General features: G+C 38.1%; 1 protein-coding gene across 6 annotated transcripts in view; it reads right to left on the reverse strand.

Moving 5' to 3' along the window:
* Positions 1–14,547, reverse strand: part of sobpa (sine oculis binding protein homolog (Drosophila) a) — an 85,929-nt gene that overhangs the window by 26,665 nt on the left and 44,717 nt on the right. For 4 of the 6 annotated variants that reach the window (XM_066701512.1, XM_066701476.1, XM_066701503.1 and 1 more), the window contains one exon: positions 7,178–7,273. The exons of the other annotated variants lie outside the window; for them this stretch is intronic. In XM_066701512.1, coding sequence (XP_066557609.1) covers positions 7,178–7,273 — 96 coding nt within the window. The remainder of the gene's footprint in view (positions 1–7,177; positions 7,274–14,547) is intronic. 6 annotated transcript variants of the gene reach the window in all.

Genomic DNA, 14,547 nt, shown 5'->3' on the forward strand with positions numbered 1-14,547 from the left:
GACAGACATCTTCTCAGAAGCCATTTTTGTACACTTATCATGGGAATCCAGCACAGCAGAAAAAAACAAGACATTGAACAAACCACACATTCAACAGCACAGACAAGCAACTGCAACTGGCAATACAGCTTAAATGCATTTCATCACACCATTTATAAAATACAGTAAGTGTCTACTGTACCTTGGCAAATGATTAGTGCCATTGACTTTTTATTTTTAATTGACCCTGACAGACACACACAGACACACCCATATATTATTTTTTCTTCTAGAAACTAGATAACTGGGGGTTATTTTTTAGTCATGTAAAACCTGTTCTGAGTATTTCTATGTAATAATGAATTTGACAAATCTATTGATTCTTGCAATTGATTTTTCTAGACTAGACTTTACAAACATGGTTGTGATGTTAAATCTATGCCTCTCCATTTTACATAATAGAAAGCTGGTGGGGGAGGGGAGGTAATGGTGCCAGTGATTATTTAATGTCACTCTGGCCCACTCACAGCACCTAATGTCTCTGATGTTTACTGGTAGACAGCCATGTCGTTTAGGCTTTCACTTCTCTATGAACTGCTTCCTTCACTTTCACCCTCCACTGAATCCTGACAGCTTGAAGAAAACAGACAGTAAGTGTCGTCATATTTTCTCATGCACGCAAGCAACACATGAAAAATAAAGTCAAAAATAGCACGGGTGTCTCTGAGAGCCAAAAAGTGACACTATCAGAATGACTGAGTAATGACACAGATGGAGCTCCAGCCAAATCTTCATAGGAGATATGGGGAGCCTTCTGTCTGCCAAGACAACACTGCGTCTCCAATCTGCATTTCTGCAAGTGAATAGACATTATACGATTCTCCTGAGAATTCAGAGGTATAAGCCTGCTGTATACAACTTCTAGGAAATCTTTGTAAATGCATACATTTACAAGCGTATATATAAAGAACTTCTTTAACTGGATAGTCATGTTAAAAGTAACATGCTGATCCCTGGAATACTATTTTCTGCCTAATTACTGTACTGCACTGAAAAAATCACTCTACCTTTTGCAAATCTGTCACAAATCACCTGGTAACTCAAAACTGACATCGGCCAAGCTGAACCCAAACAGGAACATCTGCCAGCACAGCAGGGCCTGTATGTCTAATGTAATACACATTCCCCATTTTTAAAAAAGTATTATTTTTTTACAGGAAATTAAAGTAAATCCTAATTGTACACAGATTTATTTACAGATATATTAACAAATGCTAAAGTTTATTCCTCATTTTTATAAACTAAAAAAAAACTATATAACTAATACAACATACAGTCAAGGTGCCTCATAACTCTTTCAGGTGTGTTTTTAACACATGCTAATCCACCTCCTGTAATGCATCAATGGTTAAATAAACTCCATACTGTCTCAGGCATCCATCTCCCAAATTAACTGATGACATACCCTTAGGGAGGGGCTCTCCCAACAGTAATGTGACATCATTGTGCCTCCTGCCACTCACCAGTGAGGATGAGGTTTCTGCACTGGGAGGTCAGAAAGCTGTGTTGTCAACAGGCATGGGGCCAAATCAGCACCCAAACTGCTCAGAATTGTGATTTCTTTACTCTGCCTCAACAGTGTTGCCATCAGCTTTAATATCTCCCATGAAGACACATGCACCAGGGATTACAAATACAAATGTGTTGCTATGAGCCTTAAGTTCTGTCCATACAAATGATGGGTTTACCCTCCTTTCTCTGCTAATTCATTTCAAGGTCAATGAAAAGTGAAAAAAAATAAAACCATAATTAATAAAAAATGATATCAGTAAAGCTGCATAATTTCTAAAAAAGAGATGAAGACAAAAACATTGCATCGTCTCCCAATACAAACACCTTCTTCAGCAGCATTATGCACGTCTTTAGTAATGCAAACGCTTTTGCAAAGAACAGAAATTGATTATGTTTTCTATCACAAAATATAGAGTTAATATATTGCCATTCCTTTGAAACACATAAAATCAAATGTGTAACTTTTTTTGTATATATAAGTATGCTATATTTGCATCTTTACACTTTCATAGTTAACTTTAGAAAAATTGCAGCAGCTCTTGGTCTGGTAGCAGAAACCAGTGAATGCAACCACTAATACTGCTTTGGTTTCTTTGGTTTCATAAATAAATATTACTGACTTTACAGATCATTGGGGACTCCTTATTGTGCACTGTGGGCTTTCGGAGGATCACTGTGGGACTCTTACACAACCAGATTCAGACGTTGTGTTACTCTGCAAAGCTAAAACTAATCCATTAGTTCATTCAGGCGGCCCATGTCTAGTCACACACAATAACTGAAAACTGATTGCGGAAGCACACCTGGAAATAATCATTCATAGTGTTTTCTCCTGTGGGTTAATCAGGCTTGCATGAAGCATCTTTGTACAATATTGGTCCTTTCCTGTGCACTGTTGTCTACGTTTTTTTACGGTCTCCATTTTATATGCTCATGAAATGTCCACATGAAAACAAAATTATAATAAAGAAAAGGAAATACAAATAAAAACAACACGTGTCACTGAGGAGTTATTCCTATGATGCTGATGGAATGCGACTGAGGCATTAATAGTAATTACTTACCTCTCTGTCTCGCAGCAAGAGAGAAATTGAAGTAATTTTTCGAACTGAGAGGAAGTCATTACAGGTGTGTTATATTAGTGTCTTCATGGGTCTCAGGAGACAGACCTGCTAAGATCTCCAATAACCTCCCTAATGTGTAATTACACGGCGATGGACCTTAATTGATTAATTGTTAAAGAAGTGGGGAACACATCAGGTCAGTGGCTCTTATAACAGATTAAATAGAGATGTACTCACTTCGGTGGAATGCATTAACCAGGGAGCTCAGGAGCAATTTAGCGGATCATTGTTTAAGTAATTAACAGTCTCAACTTCTATGTGTGAAAAATACAAATGGGTCAAAAAGCATTACAACTACTCTAAAATTAATTTCCTAGTCCAAACCCACCAAAATGGAATTCAACTGTGTTTGAAATTTGATCTTAAAGTTAAGCTCTGCCAAAGGGTGATCAGAGCAAACCATCAAATGCTGTCTTCGGTCTGAAACTTCAATATGCCAATCAAAGACATACTACTAAATTGATATAAAAAATAACAAGTAACTAACACATGAGCCTACAAAATTTCCCATAATAATAAGGTGACCATTCTACAACTGATGCATTTCAACAAATATATTCTTGAAATAAATAAATAACACGAACAATGAAACCTAAAATACAATACTTTTAAAGTGACAGAGGGATTTATCTGCATTAAAAACATTCAATTCCAGCATGTTTTCCATAGCTCTGTGAATTATATTTGTCAGAAAACATGCAGCTGCGTGGATATTTTTCTTTGTTGTCAGATTACACACACTTCACTTGTAATGCTAATATACTAGCCCTCGCTGCTTGAGGAAGGATGTACTCTTGTAAAGCTCAACTGCCTGCAATTTAGCGCTTACTGTATTTCTGAGGAATTAGCGTAGATTTGAATTATTTCATTTTATTACTCAAGGGAAGAATTGGAACAGAAAACCCTGTTTGTTTTCTCCAGCTGTTGTTCATTATGTTTGTATTTGTTCGAAACATTATTTCACTGGTTTAATCTATTTAAAATGTAAACTATTGTCAGTAATGTGGCAATTCTACGGTACATTCTACAGGTAAATCTTAAATAGAACATACATTCTATGGTTGGTTAACAACATACCCAACTACATTACAGCAGTGCTATATATAAATACATAAATATCTTCAAACCAGGTTGTTAATATGTATTAGGAGCAGAGCTTTCAAGGAGATAAAAAGGAAGATAAACCTATATATATATATATTTTTCTCTGTGATTATTGTTTTGTTTTTATTCATTCAGACATATTCACTAAGCACAGTTACTTCAGATAATATAAACTTTTACAGAAGGAACCCGTAGTGCCTTTACTCCTGTCGTACACTGTGGTGGAAGTCAATTAGAATTTAAATCTGAGAATGAAAGCACACAATAATAGGAGCACTTCCCTAGGGAAGGAAGGGATTTAGACATAAATTCTGCATTAATGATGTTTAAAAGCCACTTCAGGCGGTATTATTGTAGACGGGTATTGTAGGTTTTAAATGTTTAAGCCTAATTCAATATTTTTTAAGTATATCTTACTTTCTGCATTAGTCCCTCCTCAAACCTTACATGCTAAGCAAGCTGGGAAGGAAAGACAGAGGTGGCACAGACATACAGTGGCATGGCTTTAGCATTATAGTAAACTAGGCTCTGAAATGCACTATTTGTGTGGCTTATTTACTTAACTCATTATAGATATATTTCTGCAGATACATATTATTGCACTAAAATATTTGTGCTTGTCTTGACACCACAAAGCCTTGTAAGTCTCATTCCCCTCACCCCCCCCCCAACCCCGAGGGCTCCTATCTGCTGTTCCTTAATCGACCACATGCTGGACACTGGGCATTGTAAGGGGTTTGTTCATTTTATTTTATGGACATCTGTCAATATAAGAACAGTATTTAGCTCAGACCGAATCTGAACATATATTTCACAGTATTGTCAATGCAGTGTAGTAGTGTCCAGGATGTACCCAGCTGTACTGTGTGCATTCATCTCCATCTTCTCTTCAAAAGATGCTCTCTGGAGGGAGTTTTCTGTTCCCAAAGTCCTCTTTATGTCATGTTCAATAAACACTAACACAGCAGGCTGTGGGATGGCAAATTAGCCTCAATTGCACATTTGCCTGGAACTGGGATAGTACTTTGGGAGCCAAGTTTCCCAGAAGAGGGAGTCTTATAACTGTTGGCTAGGGACAAAAGGATATTGCTGGAGGAATCTAAATCTTACAGAAGAAAATTAAAAAGACAGTTTCCTAAAATTGCTAAAATATATTAAAAAAAAGATTAGTACTGTGGCTTCCTTCTATAGCAAGGGAGAAATATTAACAGAATACAATCCTTGGTGCTATGATTCATGCAGTAATATCAACTGATAATGATTACTGAAAATTCAACAATATTCTCAAGGTGAGGAATACTATTATATATATTTAAATTAAACTAGTGAACAAAAACCACATGATTTTTTTTGGTATGACTTTAAAGTGTAGTAAAATACATCAGAACATCTCTGTTCTTTAGTTAATATTAAGAGTTTTATGTTGATATTTAATTCATTTAGCTACAGCCTACAGGTAAAATACTGACAAATACTGACATTGCTGGTTATGTGCAACTCAGTGCTCTGGAGAAAAATAATGCAACACTATAGAAAACTGTCCAATCTATACAAATAATGCAAACTGACAGTTCTTACTTGGACTGAATTATAGTATTGACACTGAACACTACGTTTCTTTCCCTGTAATCACCACAATAAAAATACTTACACCTGCCGGGGCATATGTCTTGGATTCACTTCCATTCTACTCAATACGCTGAGATTAATCAGAAAAACAAATTGGGTGCCTTTATCCATTTCCATTTTAGTAAGAATACTTGGGGCTAAATTGATGTTCTTGCCACACTAATTTAAAGTGAACTATTTAAACATGAGAATCACAGTGGCATGGACCTTTCAATTTTATGTTTAAATGAAAATAACAAATATTACTGACAATCTTTTATACATTTCCCAGTTCACAAAAAGTACAACTTTTCAGCATATGTTGCAAACAGAAAGAGTTGTTAGATACCTGCTGATTTTAAAACAAAACAAATCACAAAAACGGTTGTTACTTAATATAACCTTTCAGTCTACATTTTAGAATGTACACTTATACTACTACTACTACTACTACTACTACTACTACTAATAATAATAATAATAATAATAATAATAATAATAATAATAATAATAATAATAATAATTTAATATACAATAAGTTCAACTCCTGAGAGAAATTAAAATGACTAAATTATGTGTTAAAAAGGCAGGAGGGACTGGGGACTGTTAGCTGGCATTGCCTGACATGTCGTCCTACTCTGTGGGGAGAAAGGGCAAGCAGAGAGGAGCCGTCAGTGGCTGATCCCCCAGATCTATCCTGGCAGCTCTGTTCGAGCACGTGCTTCCCCCGATAAAGCAGTCTGGCTGCAACACACCGCTGGAAATGGCAGCTGACCCCTCAAGCTAGGAGAGCAGGCCAGACACACAGCCTGCAGGACTCACAACACACTGACAGCTTCTTACAAAACAACACAGAAAATAAAAAATAAATACATTAATAAATCAGTATTCCCGTAGCCTTAGACATACACTGTCTACGTACCTTCCACCATAAGCAAGGCAACTGAAATCATTTATAGAAATATCTGAGTCTAAGCTTCCATGACTGAGCAAGGGCTGCTGGGTGTAAGATTTGCTGTATGAAGGCACACATATTAGCTTGAGAAAATACATAATCCCTTCTTTTACTGGTTGCTAAAACCTGTAGAGGAACTCCAAGGAACTGTGAAATGAAAACAAAATGAACGTAAATTGACACTTTTAAAAAACCTTTCAAAGAATTTCAATCGTATAGGTTTGTAAAGTGTATTCCTATTTTAGAAGGACTTAGGTTTTTCACTGCAAGAAAAACGCCCAGAAAAACAGGTTGCTCCTTTAGAAAGTAACAGCGGTGACTACTATATGTAACAGCATAAAGCTGTCAGAAGCCATTTTATTTGGAAAGCATTTAAAGGCTGTGGGCCATGAATGTGGCTTCAGGTCAGTTATTAAAGGACTGAAATGTCAAGCATCGTCAGTGAGGATTGAAGAGTAAGAATTAGAGCATTTGCTTTCTGTGTTATCATGTGCAAAACTGCAGCTTGGCATATGCTTTGTTACTAAAATATAAAGTACCTAAATTATTCCTGAATCATTGCTGGTTTTATATAACATTCCATCCATATACTGTACAATGCAAAATTAAAATAATATATATTTTAAAAAGAATGAAATGAAAATGTATGCATCTGCTTATCTGGCAACTTAATGTAGAGGTTGAGGGTAATAAATAATCAGCTCCCTAGTCTTACACAGCAAAACATAAGTAATACACATGAATATAATATGAAATTGTCCCAATACATACAGTACTGTCATCCATTATCCATCACACTTATGCTCTATCTTTTTTTTAAATGTGTTATTCTTACAAGTACATCGTTGTTAATCTTGAAGACAAGCCTTGGCGTTTCCTTAGAATAGTGCTGCTGGGGAAATTTGTCACCATGTCCGTCTTCGTCTCTAGCCTGAGGGGAGAAATAATGGCCTATTTACGGACTTACAAAAAAAAAGAACTAAGCAGCAAATCAAAATACTGGAATGTTGCAGACAAAGGGAAATCAAAAATAATATTTAAACAAATACTGAGCATGCACTGTACAAAATAATAATAATAATAATAATAATAATGGTAATAAAACAAAACAAAGTGTAACCTTAGAGTCTTCATTTTGAAACAAAATTGCTATAGCAATGTATTCAAGTGAAAAGTCTACATCTATAATTGTGTTTACAAACATCACTTTTTCATTTTAATAGGGCCCATGCTTGAAGAGAAAAGGGAGCACAGTTCAGGTTTTTAATGAGCATCTGTTCACCAATTTTCAATTTAGCAGAACTTGCCATTTAGCAGAAACAAATTGCTATTCATTTGCACTCGGCTATGTGGCTGAGAATCCATTTCCTGTTCCCTTTCCCAGCGCTGAGAGCCCCAGTGGGCAGCCCTGTCTCCCCGCGCCTCACCCTGGCCCTCACCTCTGCCAGTGGCAGCCAGAGACTCGCCCCCCTGACTGGCTCTGCTTCGCCACTTCATTTTCATGTTTGTTTGTGTTTGTTTCTGTTTGTGGATTGGGTTTCTGTACATGAATGGCACTGAGTGTATGTTAAGCTTTTTCCCCAGTTGCCAGGTCTAGATATAAGGTCTAGTAATGGTCCAAGACCAACTGTAGCTGTAAACCTGAAGATCAGAAAGCACATCCATTGGCTTCAGCTACAATGAAGAAAAAAGCTTAAATAATCCTATAAATTGGACTGATAGGCCAGAAATCACATCGTCTACCCTGGCCCTTTTAAAGAGAGATATGCACATCTATGCAAGGCAGAGGGCTTTCTTCAGTGGGAGAAAATTACTTTAATTCTGCTCATTTGTATTTGTAAAGCACACTAAAAAGACCATACTTAATATTAATACTCATGTAAAGAAGGATGTGATTAATGTGTTATTTTATACCTAGGCAACAGATTATTTAGTTCCACACATTTCTGGCTTCACAGCAATTGATGTAAAGTGACAGTCATTTTAAAGGTAAAATCTAAATAACATAATATTGTAAAGCTGCAGCTGGGGCCTGTCAGCCCTGTCCTTGCGCTGCCACGGGGCCCTGAGCTGAACACACTGTGGGCACCCCTGGCATTCAGCTTGGATTAAGCTTAGAAAGAAGACGTGTTAACGTACATCTAAGTGGGAGTTTAGACATCTAATATGCTAGTCCGGATAAACTGAACAATATTTACCACACTGAACATAGATGTAAGGTAAAGGAAGGAAGGCTTGAAATAAATTAGGGAGATAAAGCAAAGGGCAGAAAACAGGAAGGAGGACAGACAGAAGGCAAGATAATCCATGCTGAGAGGCATGAAACAGATTTTAACAAGATAACAAAGACACCCTAGATTCTATAGAGAAACACTTTCCCTGGTAGATTTCATCCCTATATTTGTCTAACATTTCAGTGGCAATTGTTGAATAATGTACAATACTCTACTCCCCGTGACCTCGATCATATTTTCCCATTCTGCTCAGTCACTTAGGTCAATAACTCTAAGATTGCTTCAGCTCCTCTTACTGTCCGCTACACTCTACACAGGTTGTGAGTCCAACCCTACAAACACACTACTGGAAAGCTGTGAGGAATCTGCAGTGGGGCTACTTTCATTCAGGTTATGTACCAAAGGATAAAATGGGTAATCTCAATATTGACCCAATCTATGTCAGAAGTCACAACATATTAGATATAATGGATTGCATTCCTGAGGCGATTTAACACAATTCAATGTTCATTCATATCTTCTTAATATAAGTCCCCGGTAGAAGACAAGGCACTGACAATGCTCAACTTTTCAACCTAAATGCCTTCAAACTTAAGAAAGGATCTGCCATTTTCAACCACACTAAAGGAAGATTTAACCTATAGCTGAATCTGTGAAAAATAGCAGAAAAATGTAATTATAGAATTATACTTTACTACTTTTTGTCAGTGATTGGAATTCACGGCGATGAATCTAAGTGATCTCTTGCATAGCTAGTCAGCCTGAAACAGAATGACAGGACGGCCCTGTGATTTGGTGGAACCGAAACCGAAACCTGCACAGCTTTCACTTGTGGCAGATTAACTCAGAATGTAATGAAGATGCTTTAATTTAAACATGGGAAAAAAAGGGCTCAATGCAGAAGTAAATTACCGATGGGTTTTAGAAAGAAAAGGACATGATGTAATGTGGCAATCAAGACATAGAATTAGTTGGCGTGATATTTTCTTTGGTGAAGTGATTTTCTGCAGGTTATTACGGATAATGGATTAGGTTTTATATCAGGATTTCGAGCTTTGGGATAAATGACCTGACATTTATCCTCTGAATTGGCGTGACTTTCAAGTGAGACCACACATCAAAGCTAAAGCAGATGCAGGAGGTTCATGGATTAAAAATGGGCAATGCTTTACTGGAATTTTGCTGCAGGCAAAATCCTCTAGCTGTTAATTTCCATTTTGAGCCTGTTCTGACACAAATAAACTCACAAACTGCAATACAAGCTTAGAAAAATATATATATTCTGTGTACCGCATACATAAAATATATATTTAGGGACAGATAAATGTAGTGGCTTCTCAATTTGAGTGTAATTATGTCAACCAGAAGCCAATACTACAGATAAGATCAACCTGGAAACCAGTTACGACAAGCAGTTGAACTCACAAGACGGTTGCAAGAAGTGCTGGTGAATGACAGACCGTGTGCAGTGCCCTCCACTGTGTACACAGATGTGGATTAACATGCCACACAAACTGTCTTGTGGGGAAATGCTTCTTTTAAAGGCGATTCATAAACTTTTGTGGTAATTGGTGACTCTAACTCTCTTGAGTGCATCTGCTGCCTCAGACTGGTCACCTCCACTGCTGAGACCCCTAAGTTTTTTTTTTTCTTCGTCCCAGCTTTATCCTGCATTGATAAATGGTGCCAATTACCTCAAAGCCCAGTGCTCTCAGGTAAACAGCACCAGTGAGAGATGGACTGTAATGGCCTTCCAACAGAGCACTGTCCAACTCTGATTATTCTCAATTCAATGCCAATGCATTAAAAAAATAAAAATGTTAGTAGGAGGCTTAGATGCTGACTATTATCACTTCTAAATTGGATGCACACTGTAAGACCAAATTAACTAAATAAAAAGTTGACTTACTGTAAAATACAGTTTAATTTGCCAATATCTGATGAATTACTGTGCACCAATCTATACATATTTATTTATACATTTAGGGGGTAATCATGCCATTAACCACACAGTGATACAGATGTTTCTCTATTAAAAGAGAAGCATAATAAGGTGGAATCACAAAAACACTAACACACATCAAGGGAGTAATTATCACGTCACTAACCTGGTTATAATTACAATTAAATTCGACTGCAATACACCATAAATCATGCTTAATAGGAACCGTCAGTGCTTCTGTCCAATGAACTGAACTGCATTGCAAATGGACAAAGCATTGCCTTTGGGGCTTTTATAAAAATATACAGATGGAATTTATTCCGCTATCAACTGGGTTGGATTCTATTGCTTGTGTATGAGAAACCAAAATTAAATGTATGTTTGATGGACTTGTATTATGTCATGACATACATATAATTGCTACTAACTGATGAAAGTAATCTCTGAATAAAGTGATAAAGTATGTTGGTTGGTCTCTGATATGGGTGACGTTAGGCTCATCGTTTTCAGGCTTTGTTTGCTGAATGAAAAAAATGAAAAAATTGTAATGGCTTGGCAGTGAAGTTGAGAATCTAACCAGAACATATCCTCTCCTTGACTGGGAACATTTGTCCTTGTTGTTGGGCTCATGTGACCACTGAGAAAACATCATGTCATTTTGTAAGTCAGAAAGGAACAGAACTTGTTTTTACTTTTCTTAAAGAGAGTGCTTTGCTGGCAGACCTGCAACATGTTATTGTTCTTTGATTTAGTGTTGTTGACCTTTTCTTACTTCCAAATAACTGAATGCTGTTAAAGTTTTTCAAATTTTAAGGTGGTTTCCAAACCAAGGGCTGTGTTTTTTATTCAGCCAAGAAAGATATTATCTTTGGTGATAGCACTGCTCTGCTGAAATGTCAGCTACTGGTTGTGCTACAAAACCGCATTAATGAAATTTTAAATGTATATTGGAGTGTGTATTTGAAGATCCAACGTTTCCTCGTTTCTGTTTCCTAAACTTATTTCCACTGGCCTTTCATACTGAGATGGGTTTAAAAACAAGGACTAAATGAAGTTTGAATTAAGATGTGTCGTTTTAGGAAAATGAGCTGATTAATAAATGAATGCAGCAGGCTATCAAGGGCAGAAAGGGATTCGGTGTGGACATTAAAGGAGCCCATTAGTGCTCCGGAGCGCTGTCACACACACAAGGATACAGGGCCTTGCTTTGTGAGGCTGATTACCGGCTGCAGCAGGAGAAGGGGGACAAGGTGACGGGAGGAGTGTCTGAAACATGCTCATTACAATGTTGCTGTGGTTGACATCTTGCACTCTGTTCTATTCTTTTCTCACAAATCCCTTCCCCCCTTGTGCCCCCTATCACCCCCCCACCAAACCAAGTCCTGTGCCAGAGCTGTCTCCCTCACATATGGACTCACGTGTTATTATGCAGATTCCATTTTGTGCCGCATTCAAATGAAGAGCTTTTGGCCACTCGCCAGCTCATTTGCATGAGGCAGTAATGAGGAGACGGCACAATAGTGCTGGCCCAGCAGGCATCTCCACTGTCTGCTCACGCAGAATGTATGGCAGCAGTCATTGCGGGAAGGCTGCTCTCTGCGACTTGTTGGCATGGATGAGAGCAGTAATGGCAGACTGCTTGGTCTGGAATCCGCATGCATTGAGCCGAGTTACGAGTATGGTCCAAGTTTGTCTCTTTTCAAGATCTTTTCAATAGCTTTTCATGTCCAGGTCTTATGCTGATGCAGACAGCAATAACAGTGAAAACACCACCACAGCAGCTACAATTTTACTCATTATGTGCAATGGCTATGAGCATGTCTTTCTATCTTGAGCATGACTTCAAGTAATTTCCTGTTCTTCGGTTATTCAATTTATATGCAGGGTTAATTTCAGGTTTAAGGTGTGTCATCTAATTTAAATTAGGTCCCAAGGGCAGAAGGGTCGTTAATATTACTTCTAGATGAAGAATCGGCAACCCCGAGCTCTGAATGACTTAATTGGCCTGGTGTTGGCTTAATTAATATATTTTCCAATTCTATTATTCATGAACTGTTCTAAGAAACTGACAAAATCTACAGGATTATGGCTCTTTTCTTTAGAAAAAGTACTGTCCTCCATTGGTTTCAATTCCTTTTCTTTCCACTTTGCAATGCCCACTTCAGTCATGAGATCACCAGCTTCACCTTGACAGAAGGGGAAATGCCTGATGGTCACCAGAAGCCTTTGGCCCTCTTGTCTTTTTTCCACAGAACACGTGTAAATTCTCACAGTGTATTACAGAAACGGGAAAAGACTTGATTCAGTCAGTTTCTCCCAAGAGCTCATCACATCTGCTGAAGTGAGGGACCTTGGAATAGTGGTTTATGTAATCGCTAGACAATGTGCTAACTCTGATCACAGGATCTCATTGGCTACAGGAAGGCTCTCTCGCTGGGATGAAAGCTAAGAACAGCAAGCTTGGCCAAATCCTCTGATATGATGACCACACTTTCCGCTGGTGAGCCATTGGGAAGCTTTGGTTTCATCTGAAATCATATACACTCTTTCTCAAATCTGTGCCTGACACATGACTTGTGTATGCACCAAGATATGTCTGGTACTTTTATTTCATCATGTAATATTCAGCACCTTCCCAAATGCTCTCCCAGCTGCATGGCAATAGTACTTGACAGCATTTTCCTCCAAAGCTGGAGCAATCGGAATAGACTGCACTGTATTGGGAAGCATTCAGCGGCTCTGTGGTCTGACATAAAAAAATAAAAACCTACACTGTAACAGCTGTGCTGGGGCACACCTAGAAAACTTCACATGCAGTTTAGTTTCATAAGATACATACATAACCAACAGTAATGTGGCAAGTCTGGGAGGGTAATACAGTGGTTCAAGGAGAATAGTGATTCAAACATCTCAGAGCTGTCTCTGTGTCTTGACCTCAGTCCCATAGTGCACCACTGAGAAGAACTGGAAAAGCAATCCCAGGAAAAGACAGAGACAAATCTCTCTGGCGGCACTAGAAACTACACAGTGGGAGGAATGGTTCCCTGCTGCAACCATGTATCAAAAGGACTGTGGCTGTCATTAAGGCCAGGGGTGCAGCTCTACCTTATTAAATACATTGTAAAAAGCTGTCTAACGTCCTAATACTTTTGGTAATATAGTGACGATTGCACTAGCATCTACACCATAGTGAATCTACTGGACAGTACAGTGATGTTTCAGACAAACAAGCCTGTCCCTGCATACTTGACATCCCTGACCTCATGCCCTTGGAAATGAAGTGCCTTTCAACTGTGTCACGATCCTTCAGGTATGTTCTCATGGCAACGCCTGTATTGGCCAGCTGAAGCTTCATCAAAACACAGACCACAATCTGTGCTCCAGGATCCTGATAGTGCTTTCCTCTAGACCCACATCGGATGTAGTAAGGAGTTTATATTATACAGATTTTAAATATCTTTCTATACATATATGTAACTGGACTGACCCAAAGCAAAAGACTGCTGCTGAGTGAGCATTGTGTCTCCACTTCGAAGGACATTCCTGACAAACCTGCACCTCTTTCATTGAGCATATCGTTGATTGGTGATAATGACAGAGTCTTAAAAGTCTATTTCTTAAGGACTTGTGCTATTATTACAGACAGATACTGATTAAATCAATCTCAGCCTAACTGCAGCAATGTCTGAATGGATTCCTCGGCCCAATGGTGCATTTCGTACGGCAAACGCCCAGGTTCCCCAACAATAAAACTTCCACTGGACAGCTCATCTTACTGCCTGCCCGCTGCTCAATATCTAATTAAGGACCTTAGAATATAATCAATGGTGAAGATTAAATTTGGACCAATGCGGCATTCCCTTATTTTCTAAGTTGCATATGGTCTAGGGTTGGGTATGATACGTTTATTGTACTGCAATGGGAATAAACAAATCTGTCTGCATGGGTCTGATTGGTTAAAATGTTCATCCATTGCTAATTGTCCTGCCAGGCCTAAATTCTCATGTTTAATTAAAGTAACATGACACA

Source organism: Amia ocellicauda, chromosome 1, assembly GCF_036373705.1.
Source record: "Amia ocellicauda isolate fAmiCal2 chromosome 1, fAmiCal2.hap1, whole genome shotgun sequence".
NCBI classification, from domain to species: Eukaryota; Metazoa; Chordata; class Actinopteri; order Amiiformes; family Amiidae; genus Amia; species Amia ocellicauda.